This window comes from Pelobates fuscus, chromosome 1 (genome assembly GCF_036172605.1).
Source record: "Pelobates fuscus isolate aPelFus1 chromosome 1, aPelFus1.pri, whole genome shotgun sequence".
NCBI classification, from domain to species: Eukaryota; Metazoa; Chordata; class Amphibia; order Anura; family Pelobatidae; genus Pelobates; species Pelobates fuscus.
The window spans coordinates 194,736,392-194,759,947 of record NC_086317.1 but is presented as its reverse complement, the minus strand read 5'-3'; the positions used below and the strand labels follow the sequence as shown (position 1 = coordinate 194,759,947).

Genomic DNA, 23,556 nt, shown 5'->3' with positions numbered 1-23,556 from the left:
AGAGTGTCCTGCAGGAAGCAGAGATCGTCGGTCTCACACCCCAGCCGCAGGACAAAATATTGAAAGGGGAGACAGTTAGTCCCCCCCTCCACCAGCAGAGAGAGTATCAGGGAGAGGAGCTTGTTACCCCCTCTCTCCAGCGGCAGTCATTGGTCCAGGGAAAGGAGATTGTTACCCCTTCTCCCCAGCGGCAGCCTAACCCACCAAGGTGAGATGTTAAGCCCCACAACTGTGCAGATGGGACCGTAGTCTCTACACTTACAGCACAAGGGGTAGGGACGGTCGGTCCTGTTTCCCAGCCACAGAGCGGTGTATCCAGAGGGGAGACAATCGGTCTCCCCCTCCCACAACCAGGCTCCAACCAGGCTACTTCCGTAGTAGCGCTGGCACCAGGGCAGAGTACCACTGGTCTCTGCCCACTCAGCAACCCACCAAGGCAGCCTGGCAGTTTCCCGTACAGCCGTGGTGAGGCACCTGGACATGGACAAGTTCCCACGTTATCCAGGTGGAGTAACCATTTATTGTGGGTGGGCTATACTGCTGTTTGTGCTTCGTGGGTGGGTTGCTGGACTAACCAGGGCACTGACCGGCAGGAGGTCAGATACCCTGTTAGTCTAGTGGGTAAAGGGTAGAAGTGTGGCGAAACCAACCTCGCCACTGTGCACTGGAGAAGCCTGCTTGCCCACCTCTTGCCTTCTGACTATGGCCCGGGAAGATGTGTCCCTTTAATTACAAGGTTTGGGCATAATGGATTTTTGGTGTGCTGCTGCTGGCCCTTTAACTCCCAGAGAAAGGGTTTGTACTTTTAAATTGGCAATTCGAATGCTGTCGAAGTGCCGAAGTAGTCGAAGTGGGCGCCATTCGAAAAACGAACACGTGGCGGCGGCCATCTTGGTTCCTTCCATGCGGTCAGCGGTATGTGTAGCCAAATTCATGGAACTGAAATCGGCTACACAGTTCCGCGAACACCGCTAAGCCTTACCTTCTCCCACGGTGATTTTGCAGCCGCAGAGACTAAATCCCATTCGAAGATTCGAACGCTCGTTCGAATGGGACTTAGTCTCTGCGGCTGCAAAATCACCGTGGAAGAAGGTAAGGCCAGCAGCAGCACACCAAAAATCCATTATGCCCAAAACTTGTAATTAAAGGGCCACATCTTCCCGGGCCATAGTCAGAAGGCAAGAGGCGGGCAAGCAGGCTTCTCCAGTGCACAGTGGCGAGGTTGGTTTCGCCACATGCCTCATCGCCAGAGGCCAGATATCTTACCCTTTACTGCAAATCCTGGCATCAATTTGGATGTTGCAGGATTTAGCCCTCAGTAGTTTATGCAGGTGTTTCTGGGCGATAATGTATTGGGAAACATTGTTGCCCAAACTAATTTATATGCCGACCAGTTCCGTGCTGCAAAGCCTGACTCTTTTTTGGCAAAGCAGCAATGGGCCCCCATCGATGTGCCAGAATTTAAAAGATGCTGGGCATTGACTATGCTGATGGGCATCATAAAGAAGGCCTCCATCTGCTCCTAATGATGTAAGGAAAGTAGAGAAAAGTGTATGGTACCCATAACTAGGAGATTGGATATTGTTAATCTGCCTACTGCTACTCCTCTATCTACTGAGATTCCTGTACATTATATGGAGGTTAAAGAAGTATTTAATAAGGTTCATTACTTTACCTCCTCACAGATCGTATGATTGCTCTATAGATTTGTTACCCGGTACTATACCCCCTAAAGGAGGGGTATACACTTTATCACCTCAGTAAACTAAAATCATGGAGGACTACATAAAAGAGTAATTACAGAAAGGCCACATACGTAGATCTTTTTCTTCTGCAGGAGCGGGTTTCTTTTTTGTACTAAAGAAAGAAGGAGATCTGCGTCTGTGTATTGATTATAGGGCATTAAACAAAATAACCATTAAGAATGCTTATCCCATTCCTCTAATCTCTGAATTGTTTGACAGAATCCAAGGTGCTAAAGTGTTTACCAAACTCGACCTTAGGAGTGCTTATAATTTAGTAAGAATTAAGGTGATACATGAGTGGAAAACAGCATTTAACACGAGAAATGGACACTACGAGTATCTTGTTATGCCCTTCGGCTTATGCAATGCTCCAGCTGTATTTCAGGGCCTCATTAATGATGCTCTTAGAGAATATATCTATACTTTCATATTAGTTTCTCTCAATGATATACTCATTTATTCTCCCGATCTCTAGACTCATCATAGGCATGTGAAACAAGTGTTGCAAACATTACTCAGAAATGGGTTGTATTGCAAACTTGAGAAATACCTGTTCAGACAGAGGTGCAGTTCTTGGGCTATATAATTTCGGCCTCTGGTTTTCAGATGGATCCACGTAAACTAGAAGCCGTTCTGCTTTTGCCATTACCCAGTGAGTTGAAAGCGATTCAAAGGTTTATCAGGTTTTCTAACTAACGGAGATTCATAAATGGATTCTCTACAGTAATAGCTCCAATTACCAACCTTACACGTAAGCGGGTTAATTGTTATATATGGTCCAAAGAAGCTAAAGAAGCTTTCGAGTATTTAAAATCATTTTTCGCCTCTGCACCTATACTAGTACACCCTGACACTAGCAAACCCTTTATATTAGAGGTCTATGCCTCTGAAACAGGGGTCCTTTCCCAGAGGAAGAATCAGGTTTCTCCTTTGCATCCTTGTGGGTATTTCTCTAAAAAATTGTCACCAGCAGAGCGTAACTATGACATAGGTAACAGATAATTGTAAGCCATTATCCTAGCTTTGAAAGAATGGCAACATCTTTTGGAGAGTTCTAAAGATCCACTTCTGATTATTACGGATCACAAAAACTTGGCATACATTGGAGACGCTAAAAGGCTGTCTTCTAGACAAGCTAAATGGTCACTATTTTTGTCACGTTTTAATTTCATTATTACGTACAGACCAGGTCCAAGAAACGTTAAGGCCTATCGAGGCAATTTGACATAGGGTAGGAACAAGAGCAGGAAATCTCTCCCAGCATACCTCCTGAATGTAATATTGCTTCTACAGTCCTTTCTCTATCTTCTCCTCTTCTCAGTGCTATAATGGCAGCTCAGGCTCAGGCACCTAGTGAAAAACCTCATGATAGAATGTTTATACCTTTCCCAGAAAGAAAAGAGTGTTTCATGATAATGTGACAGCTGTTCATCCTGGTATAAATAAAACTATGTCCGCTGTCACCAGATCATTTTGGTGGCCATCTCTTAGAAAAGACAGAGAATATGTGGAAGCTTGTACTATTTGTGCGGTTTCTAAGGTACCTCATAAACAGCAATGTGGGTTATTGCAAACGCTTCCTATACCCAATATTCCATGGTTCCATTTAGCGATGGACTTTATTGTGGAACTCCCGATTTCGAAACGCTATAACACCATTCTAATGGTTGTTGATCGTTTTTCTAAAATCACACATTTCATTCCCCTCAAGAAGTTACCTTCCTCCCAAGAACTAGTTCATATATTCTTACACAAAATATTCAGGTTGAATGGTATTCCGCAGAATATTGTTTCTGACAGAGGCTCTCAGTTTGTGTCACGGTTTTAGAGAGCATTCAATAAACAGTTGGGTATTTAATTATTATTTTCATCTTCTTATCATCTTCAAACCAATGGTGCAGCTGAAAGGGCTAACCAATCTTTGGAACAGTATTTATGGTGCTTTATAAATAGCACACAGGAGAACTGGTCAGATCTACTGCCATGGGCTGAATTTACTAGGAATAATGCTATCCATAATTCCTCTTAGTCCTCCCTGCTGTATTCTCTGATACTGCTATTTCCTACTTTGGATGATCATCTCACTTATATACAGGATACTTGGACTAAGGTCCATACAGCGTTGGAGACAGCGGCTGCTTGTTTCAAATTTCAGGCTAATAAGCGGCATAGTGCCAACCCTGTTTACCAAGTGGGTGACAGGGTATGGCTTTTCACATGTCATATCAACCTTAAGGTTCCTACCATGAAGTTTGCTCCCTGGTTTATTGGTCCATTTCGTGTTATTCAGAGGAATAATCCTGTTTCTTATTCTCTTGCAACTAACTGCTCTTCCACGCTACATATATCTAATACCTTTCATGTATCTTTGCTTAAACCTCTTATATGTAATAGATATACCACTCCCTCTATTGCCATTTCCCACTGGGTAATAATACGCCAATAATCCATCCGTATCGCATAACCCCCCACACATGAACCAAGGCTTAATGCTGGGGTAAGACTGATTTTAATGGAGAAAAGGAATCACATTTATACAGTCAGTAAACTCCTCCTCTGAACCTGGGAGATAATTGAGTCAGAGACTGCACTAAACTCAATTATATCCAGGCACAGAAAAAGGTACCATATTACAACACCCCAAAAGTACCCCAAACATACATGGGAACCCCACAAAAGTCACATCCCTGGGTATCCTTGATCTGGGTGAACAATATATCTGATCCGTTTGGTCGTTTGTGATCGGCACCACAGGGAAGATATGACCGGTCAGCCATGAGCTCCAAGCCCAGAAATAGTTCCATGGAAATTGTGGCAAGAGCCGTTCTCCGTTCGTGAGGTTTTGTATGAAAACCACATAAGATATAGTCAAGCTGGTTCGTGGAGTATGCTCAATTTGTTCATTATTCTGGAACTCCCGAATGCCGTTCGTCTAGGTGAATGAGAATGAGAACGGAGAGTAAATCCATAGAGACCAGTGTTCGTGAGAATGCCTGGCCGAAGTGAGTTCCAGGCAATCGATGACCAGGTCCCACTGACAGCGTTCGGGAGACAAGATGGCCACCATCCATTGTCTCAACCAAGTGTATTCGTATGTACGAAATGGCGGCCACCCAGTGGAGCATTCTATTAATGATTTCCTCTGTGGTTTTCGTACAAGATACATAATGTTCTATGTTCTAATTGGTCTCTGGGGTGGTCTTGGTTCGGGAACTGAACAAAATATCAAACCAAACTGAAACATGATTCCAAGCGAAGGAAAATTGCCGAACAGTGATGGGGTATTCCTTCACACTGCCCTCCCTATTGCTCACTGCTCCGGCAGACATGGTTGGACCCTTTTCGGGTCAACTTAGGACTGTCCAGATCCCACATCCTGGTCAAGGTACCAGATCAGTCTGATGAGAGAGTCCATCGGCATTCCCATTTTGTTTTCCAGGTCGATAATGGATAATGGTGAAATCATAAGGCTGTAGGGCTAGACTCCACCTCAGAAGATAAGCATTATCTCCAGCGACCCGGTTGAGCCAAACTAGGGGGCTGTGGTCTGTGATGAGGGTGAAAGCGCAGCCATAAAGATGCAGAGTTAGTTTTTTCAGTGCCCATACTAAGGCTAAGCACTCTTTTTCAATGGTCGCGTAACTGATCTTCCTAGGTAGTAGCTTTTGACTCCTTTCTCTCCTCCAATTAATTTTTACAAAAATATTTCTTAAGACATTAAATTATATGCTATACATTTTTTATTTTTTTTACAGGGTTTGGCCTAGGCCCCTTAGTTGCAATGAAGAACCATCTTAGTGCTACAGGCTACAAAGACCTTTTAGACATTTGGTTGCTTTTGGGTGACTTAGATAGGGCCTAAGATTGACAGTGCCTATATACAATATGGCTTTCTGTTGACTTTGACTATGCTCATGTGTATAAAGCAAGGTTCATGCAGACATGGTTTCATGTGTTTGGTGTGGATGAAATTGAGCGACTTGTGCAGAACTCTAAGCTCAATCCCACTGAACGCCTTTGGGATTAATTGAAACATAGAAACATAGAATGTGATGGCAGATAAGAACCATTCGGCCCATCTAGTTTGCCCAATTTTCGATATACTTTCATTAGTCCCGGGCCTTATCTTATAGTTAGGATAGCCTTAAACTCCTTTACTGTGTTAACCTCTACCACTTCAGCTGCAAGGCTATTCCATGCATCCACTACCCTCTCAGTAAAGTAATACTTCCTGGTGTTATTTTTAAACCTTTGCCCCTCTAATTTAAGACTATGTCCTCTTGTTGTGGTAGTTTTTCTTCTTTTAAATACAGTCTCCTCCTTTACTGTGTTGATTCCCTTTGTGTATTTCAATGTTTCTATCATATCCCCCCCTGTCTCTTTCCTCCAAGCTATACATGTTAAGTTCCTTTAACCTTTCCTTGTAAGTTTTATCCTGCAATCCATGAACCAGTTTAGTAGCCCTTCTCTGAACTCTCTCTAAAGTATCAATATCCTTCTGGAGATAGGGTCTCCAGTACTGCATACAATACTCAAGTGTAAAGAACACTACAAGTGAGGACTCACCAGTGTTCTGTACAAAGGCATGAGCACTTCCCTCTTTCTATTGCATATACCTCTCCCTATTTAACTAAGCATTCTGCTAGCATTTCGTGCTGCTCTATTACATTGTCTGCCTTCCTTTAAGTCATCAGAAATAATCACCCCTAAATCCCTTTCCTCAGATTTGAGGTTAAAACTCTATCAAATATTCTGTACTCTGCCCTTGAGTTTTTACGTCCAAGATGCATTATCTTGCACTTATCCACATTAAATGTCAGTTGCCACAACTCGGACTTTCTAGTTTACCTAAATCAATTGCCATTTGGCTTATCCCTCCTGGAACATCAACCCTGTTACATATCTTAATATCATCAGCAAAAAGACATACCTTACCATCAAGACTTTCTGCAATATCACTAATAAAAATATTAAAGAGAATGGGTCCAAGTACAGATCCTTGAGGTACCCCACTGGTGACAAGCCTATGCTTCGAATATACTCCTTTGACTACAACCCTCTGTTGCCTGTCACTCAACCACTGCCTTACCCATTCAACAATATTGGAATCCAAACTAAAAGAAGGGGGGAAGGGGGTTATACGAGAATTCATGCATACATGAGTACATTCCTGAATCTTTCAACATTACAATTACAGGTTCAAGCACAGTGCAAAAACATTTTGTGTATGGCCGTCAATTGCCTAAACCAGTCTGTTTCCTTATGATAGGACTCGTCCCTTGCGTATCAGTCTATCAGTTGGTCAGTTGGTCTAGTTTGCTATCATATTCTACTGCTAGCCCTTCTCCTAACTCCGTCTGTAGTAAGAAGGTCCCAATGGGATCCAGTGAAAAACCCAACTCTTGAGTTCTAGGTCACACTTCGTGTTCCCTAACATGGGATCAGGTTTTTGTTAAAGTGTGCTGCTATATCCCAAAGTCTTGAGGCCCTTAACCCCTTAAGGACCACACTTCTGGAATAAAAGGGAATCATGGCATGTCACACATGTCATGTGTCCTTAAGGGGTTAAACATGCATTTTAGCAGTCCGTCCGTATCCATTCGCCTCCTCCGGGGCCTTATATGCTACTGGGGGCAAGCAATATTTATACAAACGAGTCATATCTCTTGCGTGCATGGTTGAATAGTCATGTTTGCTTGTCAAGCTAGTACTCAAAAAGGTCTACAGTATATTACATCTCGTAGTGGAAAGGAAAACAAAAATTACCCTCAAGGAAAGGAAAGGAATAAAATAGTAAAGAACATGGAAATATGGCACAGTCACGTACAATTCTTTGCCAGTGTATGGTCGGCAACCCAATCTGTCGAAGGAATTCTAAACCATGGGTCTATATACCTCTACAGCGTAGTCAGAGTCTTCAATGTATTGTCCCTATAGCCCCTCTCTGAGGCCCCTTACCCACGTTCCCCTTTCACAGTGGGAATCTGACTTGCCAACTCTCCCATATCTTTGTACCTTTTTGCTCTTGTGTCGGGGAGGTTATGGACATTCGTTCATACGTAAAGCTAAGTCTTTTTTTATCAATCAGCATCTGTCTGTTCGGACATATCCCCGTCTTCCAATTCAAGGCTATTAAGGCTCTGGCTGCCAGTGCTATCTGGGACAGCAGTGCCCTGTTATAAAAGGAAAGCTGGGTACCACCGATAAATTAGTTTCCTATGGGCCTCGAAATGAGAATAACAGTTGGACATAGAAACATAGAAACATAGAAACATAGAATGTGACGGCAGATAAGAACCATTCGGCCCATCTAGTCTGCCCAGTTTTATAAATACTTTCATTAGTCCCTGGCCTTATCTTATAGTTAGGATAGCCTTATGCCTATCCCACGCATGCTTAAACTCCTTTACTGTGTTAACCTCTACCACTTCAGCTGGAAGGCTATTCCATGCATCCACTACCCTCTCAGTAAAGTAATACTTCCTGATATTATTTTTAAACCTTTGTCCCTCTAATTTAAGACTATGTCCTCTTGTTGTGGTAGTTTTTCTTCTTTTAAATATAGTCTCCTCCTTTACTGTGTTGATTCCCTTTATGTATTTAAATGTTTCTATCATATCCCCCCTGTCTCGTCTTTCCTCCATGCTATACATGTTAAGATCCTTTAACCTTTCCTGGTAAGTTTTATCCTGCAATCCATGAACCAGTTTAGTAGCCCTTCTTTGAACTCTCTCTAAGGTATCAATATCCTTCTGAAGATAGGGTCTCCAGTACTGTGTACAGTACTCCAAGTGAGGTCTCACCAGTGTTCTGTACAATGGCATGAGCACTTCCCTCTTTCTACTGCTAATACCTCTCCCTATACAACCAAGCATTCTGCTAGCATTTCCTGCTGCTCTATTACATTGTCTGCCTACCTTTAAGTCATCAGAAATAATCACCCCTAAATCCCTTTCCTCAGATGTTGAGGTTAGGACTCTATCAAATATTCTGTACTCTGCCCTTGGGTTTTTACGTCCAAGATGCGTTATCTTGCACTTATCCACATACCCTTGAGAGCATTTAGCCTCCCGATCCACTGGTCTAACGGGGTTTTATCCCCCGTCTCCCTTTCCCATTGCAGGACATACGAAGGTTGGTTTATGTCAGTGTTGGCAAAGTATGTTTTGTAACAGATTGAGAGGAGTTTGGGCTTCAAGGGTCTGTTCCAACTGGTAGCAATTAAAAGGTTTGCCTCTGAGTCTGTTCGTATTTCCTCATCTCTGTTAAAGTCTACATGGTCCATAATGGCACTCTTGATTTGCAAGTATAGGAATGTGAATTTGGGGGGTAGGTCATACAACTGCTGTAGTTCTGGGAATGGCACTATCGTACTCCCGGATAGAAATTGAGATATCTTGGTGATTCGGTGGGCCTCCCATTGCTTAAAAGAGAGCCATGCAGCTAACGCCTCCAACGGGCATAATTTGTGGAATTTGGAGGCACCTTTTTGGGACCGTAACTGATATCGATGCTGTCGTGATCGCGAACAGTTTTGGTTTTATACCCCTCATCGATGGGGGGGTCCACATGTATGACAACAACCTCTCTACCGATAATTGTTGTCTTTCTAGGTCAATCCAATCTAGTGTTCCTCTTGGAGCATGCAAATTAATGGCTTGAGTTAACAATGCAGCTTTGTGATATGCCCACACTTGCGGTACACCCATCCCCCCCTTCTCGACCGGTTTCTGTATACATCCCCCCGCTATTCGAGCCCTTTTTTTTGCCCAAATAAATTCCGTAAAAACTTGTTGCATTTTGTGGCAATAACTTTTCGGTACTGGAATGGGAAGCATCCTAAACACATAAAGTAGCTTCGCCAAGAACATCATCTTGATTACATTTATGCGCCCTGCCCAAGACAGCTTCACATCTCTCCATGCATCTAGCTTTTGCTTTATTGTGTTAAATATTCTTGTATAATTTTGGTTAAACAGGGTTTGGGCAGTTTTAGTGACCCTGACGCCTAAGTATGTCACATAATCTTCCCTCCAATCTAGCTTAAAACGATGCTGAAGGTATTCCCTCCTCTGTATGGGAACATTATAGGGAGAGCCTGAGATTTACTAGTGTTAAGCTTATAATACGAGATGGTTCCAAATCTCTCCAAGAGATCCAGCAGGGCCGGCAGCGATCTGTCCGGTTCCGTAAGTGTCAATATGACATCATCAGCGAATAAGGAGAGTTTATGTTGGTGATTGCCTATCAACACTCCACTAATGTTATTATCGTCCCTTATGAGTTGAGCTAATGGTTCAAGGCATAGGACGAAAAGCAAGGGAGACAGGGGGCAGCCCTGTCGAGTGCCATTTGTTATGGCAAAGGGTGTCGAAATAAATCCCGCGTTCGAGACACAGGCCGTGGGATGGGTATAAAGTGCCATAATAGCACCAATAAGTGCCTCTGGAAACCCGAATCTCTTCAGTACCTCCCCCATATATGTCCAATTTAATCTGTCGAAGGCCTTCTCCGCATCTAATGCGAGCAGAAGGCCCTCCACGTGTGCCTCATCCATATGTTGAAGAATATTTAATAAATGTCTAGAATTATCTGACCCCTGCCGGCCTCTAATGAATCCAGATTGATTATAATGTATTAGTGAGGGTGGGAGAGGGGCCACCCTGTCCGCTAAAATTTTTGCATATAATTTTGTGTCTATGTCCAGGAGGGATATAGGCCTAAAGTTGGCACAAATAATAGTTTTTTTTTACCAGGTTTGGGCAAGGTAACAATATGTGCCCGCAGCATTTCAGGGGGAAGAGAACCATTTATCAAAGCATCATTAAAAAGTGTGGAGAGGTAGGGTACTAGTTGGGTTTGGTAAGTCTTGTATTATACGGCAGACAAACCATCCGGACACGGGCTCTTAGCAGCCGGCAAAGCCTGAATATGTTTAAAAACTTCCACGTCCGTAATAGGCTCCAAGAGGCCTGATCTGTCGGATTCCGACAGAAGGGGAAGTTGGACTTGATCTAAAAAGGAGACAACCTGTTGTTTGGTTGGGGCCTTCAAGAGGCCATCTTTATCTAAGTTATACAGCGAGCCATAATATGTCACAAATTCTGCCACGTTGTTGTCAGGGTTCATAACTTTGTGTCCATGTGCTGAGTATATGTATGCTATTTTTGTGGCAGCTGCCCTTTTCCACAGTTGTGAGGCCAATAACGCCCCAGCCTTATTACCATGTGCGAAATACCGCTGTTTTAATCTACGTAGAAGGGGAAGATTTATTCTGCAAAGAGGCCTCCGTGAGCCTTTTGGTAAGTTCTAAATACGTTTTTAATCTGTGGGCCTTAGCCCTACTAGCGTGTTTGATGAACACCCCTCTGATGTAGGCCTTGTGTGCTAACCACACTGAGGCTATACCCGAATCTTGCACTCTATTGCTGTGAAAGTAGTGCTGCAGTTCCTGCTCAATATCACTGTGTATCTTAGTGTCAGTTAGGAGGTGTTCGTTCAGTCTCCACGAACCCTTGCCCCTATTCGGGTATTGGTCGCCTAGTGTCAAGGTGATCGGGGCGTGGTCCGACCACGTGATCAGCCCAATAGTGCTGTTCACCACTTTAGTAATGAGAGACCCATGTAGCAAAAAACGGTCTATCCGGGAGTACGAGTTGTGTGCCCCGGAGTGGAAGGAATAGTCTTGTTCTAAGGGGTGGGTAACCCTCCATGGATCGACATATCCATATGCCAGCAAAGTTTGGTTCAATTGCTTAGTAATTTGGTGTCGGTGCTGGAGAGTAGAGTTCGCTACTGTCTGATTGGTAGACGTGTCTAAGTTTTGGTCCAGAATAAGGTTAGTGTCCCCCCCTATGATCACCTTGCCCAGCCCCCATTTGTCCAGCTTTTGAAAGATCCAATCTAGAAAACCGGGTTGGTCCGAGTGCGGTCCATATAAGTTCACCAGGGTGTAAGGGGTATTATTGAGATGATATTGTAGTATTAGGAATCTACCATTGCTGTCAACATGTTTGGATATTAGCGAGAAGGCAACATCTCTGCCTATAAGAATAGAGACTCCCCTCTTTTTTTTTGAGAAACAGGAGTGAAAGCTTACTGGGAATGCGGGAGAGTGGAATGTTGGTCTACCTATTTTTGCTAAATTAGTTTCTTACAGAAACACAATCTGGGCCTGGGCCTGTTTAGCCTCCTTAAAAGCCAATCTCCGCTTATGCGGGGAATTGAGGCCTTTAATGTTCAAAGAAAGTATTTTCAGGACCATAATATGGCATGTGGTGGGCTTGCATTAGGTAGAGCGTATGTCACTTTGCTACTGTGGAACCTCCCCGTACTTCTGCCATGGCTTGTCGATCTGGGGTGGGAAACGAGTCTAGTCCAACTCTTATCTTTGCTAATCCTACCTCGTTCCACCTGTAATATACTAGTATTGTGTTGTCGTGTCACGTGCCAATATTTCCCAAGAAACAATATACACAAAATAAAATATAACGAAACCAGAACTACCCGTATATACTCGAGTATAAGCCGACCCGAATATAAGCCGAGGCCCCTAATTTTACCCCAAAAAAACTGGGAAAACTTATTGACTCGAGTATAAGACTAGGGTGGGAAATGCAGTAGCTACTGGTAAATTTCTAAATAAAATTAGATCCTAAAAAATTTATATTAATTGAATATTTATTTACAGTGTGTGTATATAATGAATGCAGTGTGTGTGTATGAATGCAGTGTGTGTATGAATGCAGTGTGTGTATGAATGCAGCGTGTGTGTATGAGTGCAGCGTGTGTGTATGAGTGCAGCGTGTGTGTATGAGTGATGTGTGTGTATGTATGAATGCAGTGTGTGTGTATATGAGTGCAGTGTGTGTATGTATGAATGCAGTGTGTGTATGTATGAGTGCAATGTGTGTATGAGTGCAGTGTGTGTATGAATGCAGTGTGTGTGTATGAGTGCAGTGTGTGTATGAATGCAGTGTGTGTATATGAGTGCAGTGTGTTTATGAATGCAGTGTGTGTATATGAATGCAGTGTGTGTATGAATGCAGTGTGTGTGTATGAGTGCAGTGTGTGTATGAATGCAGTTTGTGTGTATGAGTGCAGTGTGCTGTATGAGTGCAGTGTGTGTGTGTAGCTGAGCCTTGGTGGGGGGTGGGCAATTTTTTTTTATTTTTTAATTATTTTAATAATTTTTTATTATTATTATTTTTTATTATTATTTTTTTTAATTTAATTATTATTTTTTATTATTTTTTATTTTATTTAAAAAAAAAATCGTTGGTGGTCCAGTGGCATTGGCAGTTCAGTGGAGGGGGGCTGGCAGGAAGCACTTACCTCTCTTGCAGCTCCTGTCAGCTCCCTTCTCCTCCGCGCCGGCCCGTGCAGCTTCTCTGTCAGCTCACTGTGTAAGTCTCGCGAGAGCCGCACTATGACCCCGCGACTCTCGCGAGACTTACACTGGGAGCTGACCGAGGTGCTGAACGGACCGCCGTGGAGGAGGAGAGAGCTGACAGGAGCTGCAGGAGAGGTAAGTAACCTCTCTACAGCCCCCACAGCCCCCTGTCTGTATTATGGCAATGCAAATTGCCATAATACAGACATTGACTCGAGTATAAGCCGAGTTGGGGGTTTTCAGCACAAAAAATGTGCTGAAAAACTCGGCTTATACTCGAGTATATACGGTATATACAATTGCCGTAACACCCGGACAGCCCAAAACTGTCTGGGTATGGCCAAAAAGTGGACATATGGTGCGACAGAATACACCATAATGGCTCTGAAGGAGCCAGTGGGGGTGGGTACCATAATACTGTTAACACTAATGCCCCTATGAGGCACTCGGCGAGCCCGCCGGCAGCATCCAACCTGGTACGGGTGTATTATAAACATTTTAAGGCTAAACAAGTTGAAATAAATATTTCGTGTTTTTTTTTTTGTTTTTTTTCGAATTAACTGGTCTATTTGAGGAGCCTTCCAACTTGTTACCGGAGGCTATAACAAGGCAACCCTGGGACCCTGACCCAGTGATACCCCAATAACCAGGGAGTAAGAAAGAAATGCATAGCTAACAGCACAGTATTACCCATACAATACCTCTCTGGAAACATCCATGGTAGGTATAGGACCGCACAGGAAGAATATCAGTCCCCTGCCTTCTTACGGCAGTATGTGGTAGTTAAGGTAAGTTCAAAAGCTGTTACTTCACGGCCTTAGCTTTTTGCCAGTCCCCAGCTAGGCGCTGTGGTGACCCCGCTGGTGCTCTTGGAGTAAGTTCTTCTGGGTCCAGATGTATGTTCCATTGTGCAAGAAGCTTGTGACCATCCTCCGGCGTAATCGCTACTCTGTCAGCGCCATTTTTGTGAATGACAAGGCGGGTTGAGAATCCCCATTTATAGGGAATTTGAGCTTCTCTCAGGGCGCGTGTTATCGTGCCGAAGGCTCTCCGTTTTGCCAGTGTAGCTGGTGACAAATCTGTAAATAATTGGATTCCTGCTAACTCGCCCGCCAGTCGATTGGGGTCTCGGCCGTCTGCATAATCCTCTCCTTTATCCCATAAAAGTGTACTCTCACTATGGCGTCTCTTGGTACAGCAGCCGGCAGGTTCTTTGGTTTCGCCATTATATGTGCTCTGTCCAGTATAATCTCTTGTTCTGGCACTAAAGACTGAAACAGCTGGGTAATGAATGCCCCCAGATCTTGTTTTTTGACCTCTTCCGAGATGCCCCTCAGCCTGATATTGTTCCTGCGGGCTCTGTCTTCAAGGTCTATTACTTTGGTATCTAGGTGTTGCAGTTTTGTTTTAAGCTCAGTGTAGGCGTCCGCTAAAGTATTGTGGGCCTCAATAGCCTTTTCCTCCAAATGCGCAGTGCACTCTCCTATAGCTTGTACATCTCTCTTAATTTAACTGGCCAGTTTCTGGAAATCACCTCTGAGCAGTGTTTTGAGATCATCCATTAGCCTTTTAATATTCATCTCTGTTGCTGTGCCTCCAGCGTGCACAGAGATAGATGTGATGTCGCTCTGTTCCGAGCTTGATGCTGGGGAGAGGGCTGCCACGTCGCCATCTTGCTTTCGCTTGGTCGGCATGGGCAGGGCTGAGACCTGAATATTGGCCGCTTTTTGACGCATTTTTCGCTGCGTTTTACTTGCCATAGCTTTGGCACTTGCGTTCTGAGGTCAGGTAAGTCTGTCCCGTACAGATTAGCTGTGGATTCACGCTGTAAGCTGCTGCCGTCGACGGAGCTCTCCTAGCTTGCGACCGGCGCCATTCACCTCGTAGCCACGCCCCCCCACCACTAAGCTCTTTTAATAACTTTGGGTGTATTCCATCAGGTCCTATTGACTTATTTGTCTTTACTTTTGACAGTTAAAATAGAACTCTTCCTCTGTAAACTCACATGTAACAAATGACTCATTTGTCCTTTTTCCTAACTGGAGCCCCTTTCCTTAATTTTCATCTGTAAATACTGAACAAAAATATTATTTGAGGCAGTCAACTAGACCTTTATACTCTTCTACATACCTTCCTTCTTTTGTTTTTAATCTAACTAATCCTTGTTTTACTTTCCTTTTCTCATTTATGTATCTAAAAAATGTTTTGTCCCCTTTTTTTTTTACTGACTGCTATTTTCTCTTCTGAAAATTTGAAAGCTCTTATACCTTGCTCAGCCTCTTCCTGCCTAATTTTATAGATCATTGTCTCTTCCTCACTCTGGCTTTTTTATAATTACTAAATGCTAACTTTTAGTTTTTTACTATTTTGGCCACATCTGGGGAGTACCACAGTGGTTTCTTGAATTGTTTGCTTTTACTGACAGGCCTAATGCAATTTTGTGTTGCCTTCAGCAGTGCAACTTTTAAATAATCCCATTTTTCTTGGACTCCGTTTAAATTGATGCAGATAATGACTCCTTTACACATATTCTAATTTTAGAAAAGTCTGTTTTTCTAAAGTCTAAAACTTTTGTTTTTGTGTGGTGTGACTCAGTCACCGTTCTTCTATTAAATCACACTGACTGATGATCACTGGATCCTAAGCTTTCACCGACAGTAATATCTGATACCAATTCTCCATTTGTTAACACTAAATCTAGTATGGCCTCTTTACGAGTTGGCTCCTCAATGACTTGTTTTAGAGACAATGCCAGTAGGGTGTTTAGAATATGTGTGCTTCTGGCACAAGCAGCTATTTTGGTTTTCCAATTCACATCAGGAAGATTAAAGTCACCCATGATGATAACTTCCCCTTTTATTGTAATTGTAGCTAGCAGATTATCTAACTCTTCTCTCTTAAAAGGTCTTGGAACTGACCTTATTTATACACTCAAATTGAGTAAAAATAAATTTATTCATAAAATGCAGACAAATATATCAAAGAAAAGAAACAGTAACTTTTGCATATGATAATATGTCTATGAAAAATAGCTAAAAAACAGCCACATAAAAAATAATAATAAAGTCCAGACCTTATTTGAATGCTCGGCGTCCCGAGTTAGCAAAGATGTATACTGCTAAAAAAAATATCAAATAACAGTCCTCTTTATAATCCAGATGCTGGCTGATATCAATGGGAGTCAGACCTCTCCAGACGCGTTTCTCCGCTTCGGCGGCTTTTTCAATGGATGAGGTCTGTGTCTCTGCGTTCTCTTTATATAGCAGTTTTGCCGGCATTCATTTGCACACGGCAAATCCAAAACTACGATGTATGTTACAAAACCGGCTTCTATGTAACTAATTAGTTACTTTGTATCAGTGCTTCATTGCTCAAAAAATAGTTGCTTATTATAGGCAACATATAACCATTACTCTTCTCTATTTACTTCTGTTACCATAGTAACCCCGCCTGATCGGGTTTAAATGCAACTGCCGTTTCTCATATTTACAGGCAGAAAAAGAAAATAAAATAACGTAAGATTTTCTAAGTTAAACAGGAAGTCGATGATTGTGAATATAACTCCTCCACAATCTAGTGGTTAAAGTGTATCCAAACTTAGTACCTAGAGATTTCGGCACGTTAGATTACTTTGCTTTATTTACTCATGTTACCAAGGTAACGCTTGCCTAAGGAAATGAAAAGAACCTTTCCGTTAGCACCTTAGGGTTTTTTTAAAGTTTTGCATCAGAAAAGTGGGTATAGTTAGTCCCACATAATCTATTCTTTAAATATACCGAGAAATGATAGCTTGAAACTTATACTATTAATTTTAGACGGTATAGTGAGTTAGTTGCTTTGTTAACTTCCGTTGCTATAGAAACAATTCCCTGAGTGAGTTAAAGTATAACTCCCATTATCAACTTATCACAAAAAAATATAAAAGAGAAATAAAACTAAAAAGATATCCTATAAAAGTAGAGATCACTATTTATAACCCCTTAAGAATAAGAATGATTCTATATTGCAAATTAGATTGATGTTAAAAAATTTACTCAAGACAGTCACAAAAAAAAAACTATATTTGCACTTCTACTGCCACTTCTAGATATAAATGCATATGGAATTAAAGATGTTACATGCCATTAACTTTTAATAAAAAATGGAAATATAAAGGGGGATTCATCCCAAAAAATGACACAGCTCAAATTCGGCATTCAAACCCTTTGGCTGCAGCGTATCAAGTTGATATATCCATTTCATCTCAGTGATGCCCAGTTGTTTAGTATGGTCTCCTCCTCTCCAGTTTCAACTGGATACAAAAACTGTTTTTTAGCTATTTTTCATAGACATATTATCATATGCAAAAGTTACTGTTTCTTTTCTTTGATATATTTGTCTGCATTTTATGAATAAATGTATTTTTACTCAATTTGAGTGTATAAATAAGGTCAGTTCCAAGACCTTTTAAGAGAGGGGTTTATTTTATTTTATTTTATGCATCTGCCTTTTATCATATAGGTTGTTAGGTTTCCTATCTATTTACCCCAATCTCCTTTATCTATATTTAATCAGCGCTCCACTACAAATACTTTTTCTTACATATCTAACTCTTCTATTTGTCCTGGGGGCCTATAAATCACACCTAAACGAGTTACTGTGTGATTACCAAATTCCAGGGCCGGACTGGGAAAAAAATTCGGCCCGGGCATTTTTTTACCACAGCGGCCCACTAAGAAGGGGGCGGGGCAGAGAGGGTGTGTTTTGGCATCACCAATGACAAACACGCCCCCTCTCAAAGTGAGCATGTTGGTTCAATGCTCTTCCAGGGCAGACCATGCGCAGAGCTCTGCTGAAAAGCTCTAGCATGAGAAAAAGGCCCTGCATTTGTTCTGCACAGCGCAAGCAAATTTAATAACATGCTTGCACTGTGTTTCCTTGCAACTTGTCTCTGGTGTCTCTATAAATGGATACCAGGAGACAAAAATGCCAGGAAAGAGTATTGTGCATGTGTTTGGAGCCTGCTTGTGGTATTGTGTGTGTGCAGAGTGAGCTGATTGTGGTGTGGTATTGTGTTATAAGGTCGGTTTTAGGCATGTTGTGTTTGTGGTGTAATGTAATGCATATGTGGCTAGGGGTTGTAGAGAACGTGTATAGGGGATGTAGCAAGAGTGTGCATGCAGGCTATAGTGTGTGTGTGTATAAGTGATGTAGTGTTTGTAGAGAGTGTGTGTTTAGGAGTGTAGTATGTGTTTGCTTACAAGGAATCTAGTGTGTGTGTGTATATATATATATATATATATAAATATGTTTGGAAGTATTGTGTATGTGTGTGGTGCAGTGTGTCGGGGGGGTTCTGTGTGTATGTGAGGGGTGCAGTATGTGTGTGTGAGGTGTGATGTGTGTGAGGGTGCTGTGTGTTTGGGTGCTGTGTGTGATTGATTTGTGTGAGGGTGCTGTGTGATGTGTGTGTGGGTGCTGTGTGTGTGGGTGCTGTGGATGATGTGTGTGTGAGAGTGCTGTGTGTGACGTGTGTGTGAGAGAGTTCTGTGTGTGATGTGTGTGTGAGAGTGCTGAGGATGATGTGTGTGAGTGCTGGGTGTGATGTGTGAGTGCTGGGTGTGATGTGTGTGAGTGCTGAGTGTAATGTGTGTGAGAGTGCTGAGTGTGATGTGTGTGAGAGTGCAGATGTGAGAGTGCTGTGGATGATGTGTGTGAGAGTGAGTGTGATGTGTGTGAGAGTGCTGTGGATGATGTGTGTGAGTGCTGAGTGTGATGTGTGTGAGAGTGCTGGGAATGATGTGTGTGAGAGTGCTGAGTGTGAGAGTGCTGTGGGTGATGTGTGTGAGTGCAGATGTGAGAGTGCTGTGGATGATGTGTGTGAGAGTGCTGAGTGTGAGAGTGCTGTGTGTGAGAGTGCTGTGGGTGAAGTGTGTGAGTGCTGAGTGTGATGTGTGTGAGAGTGCTCTGTATACATGTTAGAAGGGATTGTGTGTGTGGGGGGGGTAAATAAAAACAAAAAAAAACATAAGTAAGCATTATGTCCCCCCTTCCTTACCTTTTAGCCTGGGAGGGGGGGACCGGCATGCAGGTGAGTGGGAGGGGGGACCGGCATGCAGGTGAGTGGGAGGGGGGGACCGGCATGGTGCACCTTCCCTGGTGGTCCAGCGGTGAGTGAACTCTAGCCTGCGGGCTAGAGTTCACTCTCGCGAGATCCGGTCGTTGCCATGGCAACGCTCCGGATCTCACGAGAGGAACCCGGCGGAGCTGCAAGATAGAGCTCCGCCGGGTTCCTCTGCTGGCAGACTGGCAGGCTGGCTCCCTCCTTCTCTCTCCCCGCCGGCGGCCGCCTTTGATAGAATGTGGGCCGGTGAGGGAGATCTTTGATCTCCCCACCGGCCCTCCATGGAATACAGCGGGGCCGGCGCTCAGATAGTGCCGGCCCTGCAAAGACCGGCAGGGGAGATCCTGGGACCTTCCCCTGCCGGCCTCGGCCCACGGCCACCGCGGCCCACCGGGCATTTGCCCGGTGTGCCCGATGGCCAGTCCGGGCCTGCCAAATTCTAACATAACCCAAAAGGACTCAATGCTTGCTTCACTAACTTTTATTAGGCTAGATTTTATGCTATCCTTGGATCCTATACAGGGCTCCCGCTCCCCCTTTCTTGCCTTCCCTGTCTTTACTATATAAAGAGTACCCGGGTATTGCTATGTCCCAGTCATTTTTCTCATTATTCCATGTTTCAGTAACAGCATCTAAATCTACATTATCAGTTGCCATTATTGCCACAAGTTCATGGATCTTATTCCCTAAACTGCAAGCATTTGTAGACATGACTCTAAGCTTATTATTTTTTAAACACACTTACTACAGGCACCTTCTGTCCTTGTTTTGGGGGGGCAATTTGATTGATGTTGTATCACCCTTTTGCCCCCCCTCCTAGTTTAACTACATCCTATCAAAACCTCTGAACTTCTCACTGAGAACATTTGTTCCCTTTTGAGAAAGATGAAAATCATCTTTTTTTGTACAGTTTATTTCCATTCCAAACAGAGCTACCATGAGAAATAAAGCCAAATCCTTGCTCCCAACACCATTTACCAAGCCACAAGTTAAAGTCCCTAATACGCATTCGCCTATCGTTCTGAGTGTTATGCACAGGCAGAACTTCAGAGAATAACAGTGTGGAAGCAACCTGCCGTATATCATTGGCAAAAACACTAAAAACTTCCTTTACCTCTGAAACCTCATTGCAAGCCAAGTCATATGTCCCTAGATGGACAAGTATATCCAATTTCCCTTCCTTCTTTGCTCGCTTAACAATATTACAAATACGTCACCTGTCTCTGTAAGCAGTAGCTCCGGGAAGACATCTCACAAGACCACCGTTGTCCAGCTCCACATTTCTTATGATAAAATCCCCCAACAACAACTGCTGCTTTCTATTAGGCCTCACCATAGTCTCCAAGCCTGTCTCCACAACACCACTACACTTGGTGCCTGAGCCTGTCTCCACAACAGCACTACCCTCAGTGCCTGTCTCTATAACACCACTACACCTGGTGCCTGAGCCTGTCTCCATAACACCATAACACTCTGAAAGTGCAGAAAATTAATTATGTAGAGCAACAGACTGTGCAATATACCTTTTATCCACAACTCTACCAGATCCTACAGTAATCTATCTGCCATTCCTAGTACGTCTATGCAGCAGTGGCTTTGCACCACTTCCAACCTAAGTTTGTTTACCAGATAATTTACAAATCTCAGACTTCAAAAATACAATCTCTTGTCACAATATAGAGAACTGTCTACAGATTAGACAACATCTAAATTTCCAAAAAGTGGAACGTGAAACAAATGCACAATAACTATTACACTGAACTAAGTCTGCCATTTTAATGAGGTGAATAATTTAAATCAAATATTTTTTTTTTTTTTTTGTCCTCATGTATACCTCAGATTAACTCCAGTTTATCTCCAGAATATCTCTAAGCACACACTTAGAAGCAGAAGCCAAGCTATATTAGCCAAGCTAATGACCACAACCCTCATATAACTCCTAAAGGCACCACCCACTAGGAATGTTTAACATCTGGGTAGTCCTATGCTTATTTGCAAACAATAGCTAATTAACCAACAATCAATCAATAGCAAGGACCTAGCTAATCAAATCAAATGCCTTACCAATTACCAACAGGAAAGCAAACCTTGTGCAATCAGTAACCTTTTCCTATAGATGTGGATCATGATTTTTCCATGATTTTATTACAGTGATCTCAGGGTTGGCAGTTTTAGTCTAATCAAGTAGCATAGTCTTAGATAATTTTCTTTTTTTATTTTCTTAGAGCAAATCCGGACAAATCAGAGGAAGAAAAGTTACTTTTGGCAAAAAAACTGGAACAAAAAGCTAAAGGAGAAGGAATTCCAACAACTGCCAAGGTAAGAAAATAGAGAACAGATTGAAGTGGGACATAAAAAAAAACAAAAAACATAAAAAATACTGGTATACATTGTCAGACATGTGAAGAGTCATTTTATTACATTTAATTTGCATATTTATTATTTATTTTAAAAGGACTAATTTAAACAATATAAAGAAAGTGCACAAGAATTGCATAAGGAATTATTGGTAAACATAATGTACAATTAAATTACTATTGATATACTATTGATATACTACTGATATAGCAGTAACAGTACCATAACACACATGGGCACCAATTAAGAATAAAATAAATAAATACAATAAATGTCAGCTCTAAGATATAAAATAACCTGATATATTTGCCAGCTTATTACAATATGAACCTAATATAAAATAAAACTCTCAATAACCCTTATACAAAGGTATGAGGAGACTTATCGCCAAGACCCACAAAAAGGCTCATGTACATCAATTTCAAACTTACCAGTTCAACCAGGTTACCCATTCTTGACAGTAACAGGTAGACTTCCTTTTGGACCAAATGGCAACTTGACTGCATTTGGGCTGATCACGTGATTGGCAGATTTTCTCATTTCTAAACCGCCATGTGCCAGAATCTCAGAGGATCCAACTTTAATTCTTGGGATAAAATTATAATTTTGCCTCTTTATAAATCACTGGTAAGACCACAACTTGAATATGCTGTGAAATGTTTGGCATATGTTCTAAAGAAGGATATTATGGCAATAAGAAAAGTGCAGAGACATGCTAAAAAGTTAATAAAAGGAATAGAACATTTTTATTAAGAGGTTAAAGTTTAACAAATTTCAATAACTTTAGTTTGGAAAAACAGCACCTCTGAGGGGATATGATAACAATATACAAAGATATTTGTATAGGATGTGGCATTCGCTGCCTGAAGAGGTGGTTTTATCAGAGTCAATACATAATATACAGGGATATCTTTTTTAATTAGAGGGGTAATAACTTTATGAAGAGATGAAGAGATCGGACTGCCATTTTGGGGTCAAGAAGGATTTTGTTCTAATTTGTTGCAAATTTGGAAGCACTTTAAACTGTTTTTTTTCTGTCTTCTTTTGGATCAACAGCAAAAACATATGTGAGAAAGGCTGAACCTGATGGAAACAGGTCTCTTTTTAGCTATTTAACTATGTAACTTGAGCAAGCCCAACATGCTTGATTTCATTTGTGATTTAAAGTGCTGTTCCTAGCACCAGAAAATAAGGTGGATAGAATGGAGTATAGGCTGTTTTTCGAGGATGTGCTGGACGGGGAATAAGAAGCTTAGTTTTCAATGATGGACAGGAGATCTTCCCAATCATGTGGGTGCAATGTCAAACCACGAAATGCTGATTTTATCCACAGATCAAAAAACAGAATAAGGAAAGTCCTTCAATATATATCACAAATAAGATTATAGTGGTGGAAAAAGAGATAAACAGCCAATTAACAATTAAAGCCAGCAAAAACTTGGATAAACTTAAAACGTAGATGGCATCATGAAAATAATATGGTAGAGGATTGGATGACAAAAAAAAAATTGAGAGCAGAAAATGTTAAAAGGACAATAACAAGAATAAAAGATGAAAAAATTGGGAAGATATTTGTAAAATATTGCTACAATCTATATAATTTACCAACTAAGACCAATAACATAGAAATGAATACGTCAATGATATAAATTTACCTCAGTTAACAACTTTTCAAAAAGAAATGCTCAAATTGAAACGGAAGAAGTCATTCAATGCATAAACAAACTGAAAAGTAATATAGCACCAGGTCCAGATGGCTTTGGAAATGTGTTTTATAAAATACTAAAGCCAAATATTATCCAAGGGAGTCCGGTAGGGGGAAACAGGTAAGATTTAACCCCTTCCACAGCCTAGAACCAAGCGGGAGGGGGGCCCTGAGGGTGGGGGGGGGGGGACCTAGAGATCCTACAGTGCCAGGAATATGAGTATGTTTTCCTGGCACTATAGTGGTCCTTTAA

The 23,556-nt window shown here is 42.1% G+C and overlaps 1 protein-coding gene across 1 annotated transcript in view; it reads left to right on the top strand.

Moving 5' to 3' along the window:
• The window catches only part of CACNA1S (calcium voltage-gated channel subunit alpha1 S), a 307,567-nt gene that overhangs the window by 174,962 nt on the left and 109,049 nt on the right, over positions 1 to 23,556 (top strand). The window contains exon 16 of the mRNA XM_063453212.1: positions 21,466 to 21,559. Within this exon, the coding sequence (XP_063309282.1) occupies positions 21,466 to 21,559 (94 nt within the window). The remainder of the gene's footprint in view (positions 1 to 21,465; positions 21,560 to 23,556) is intronic.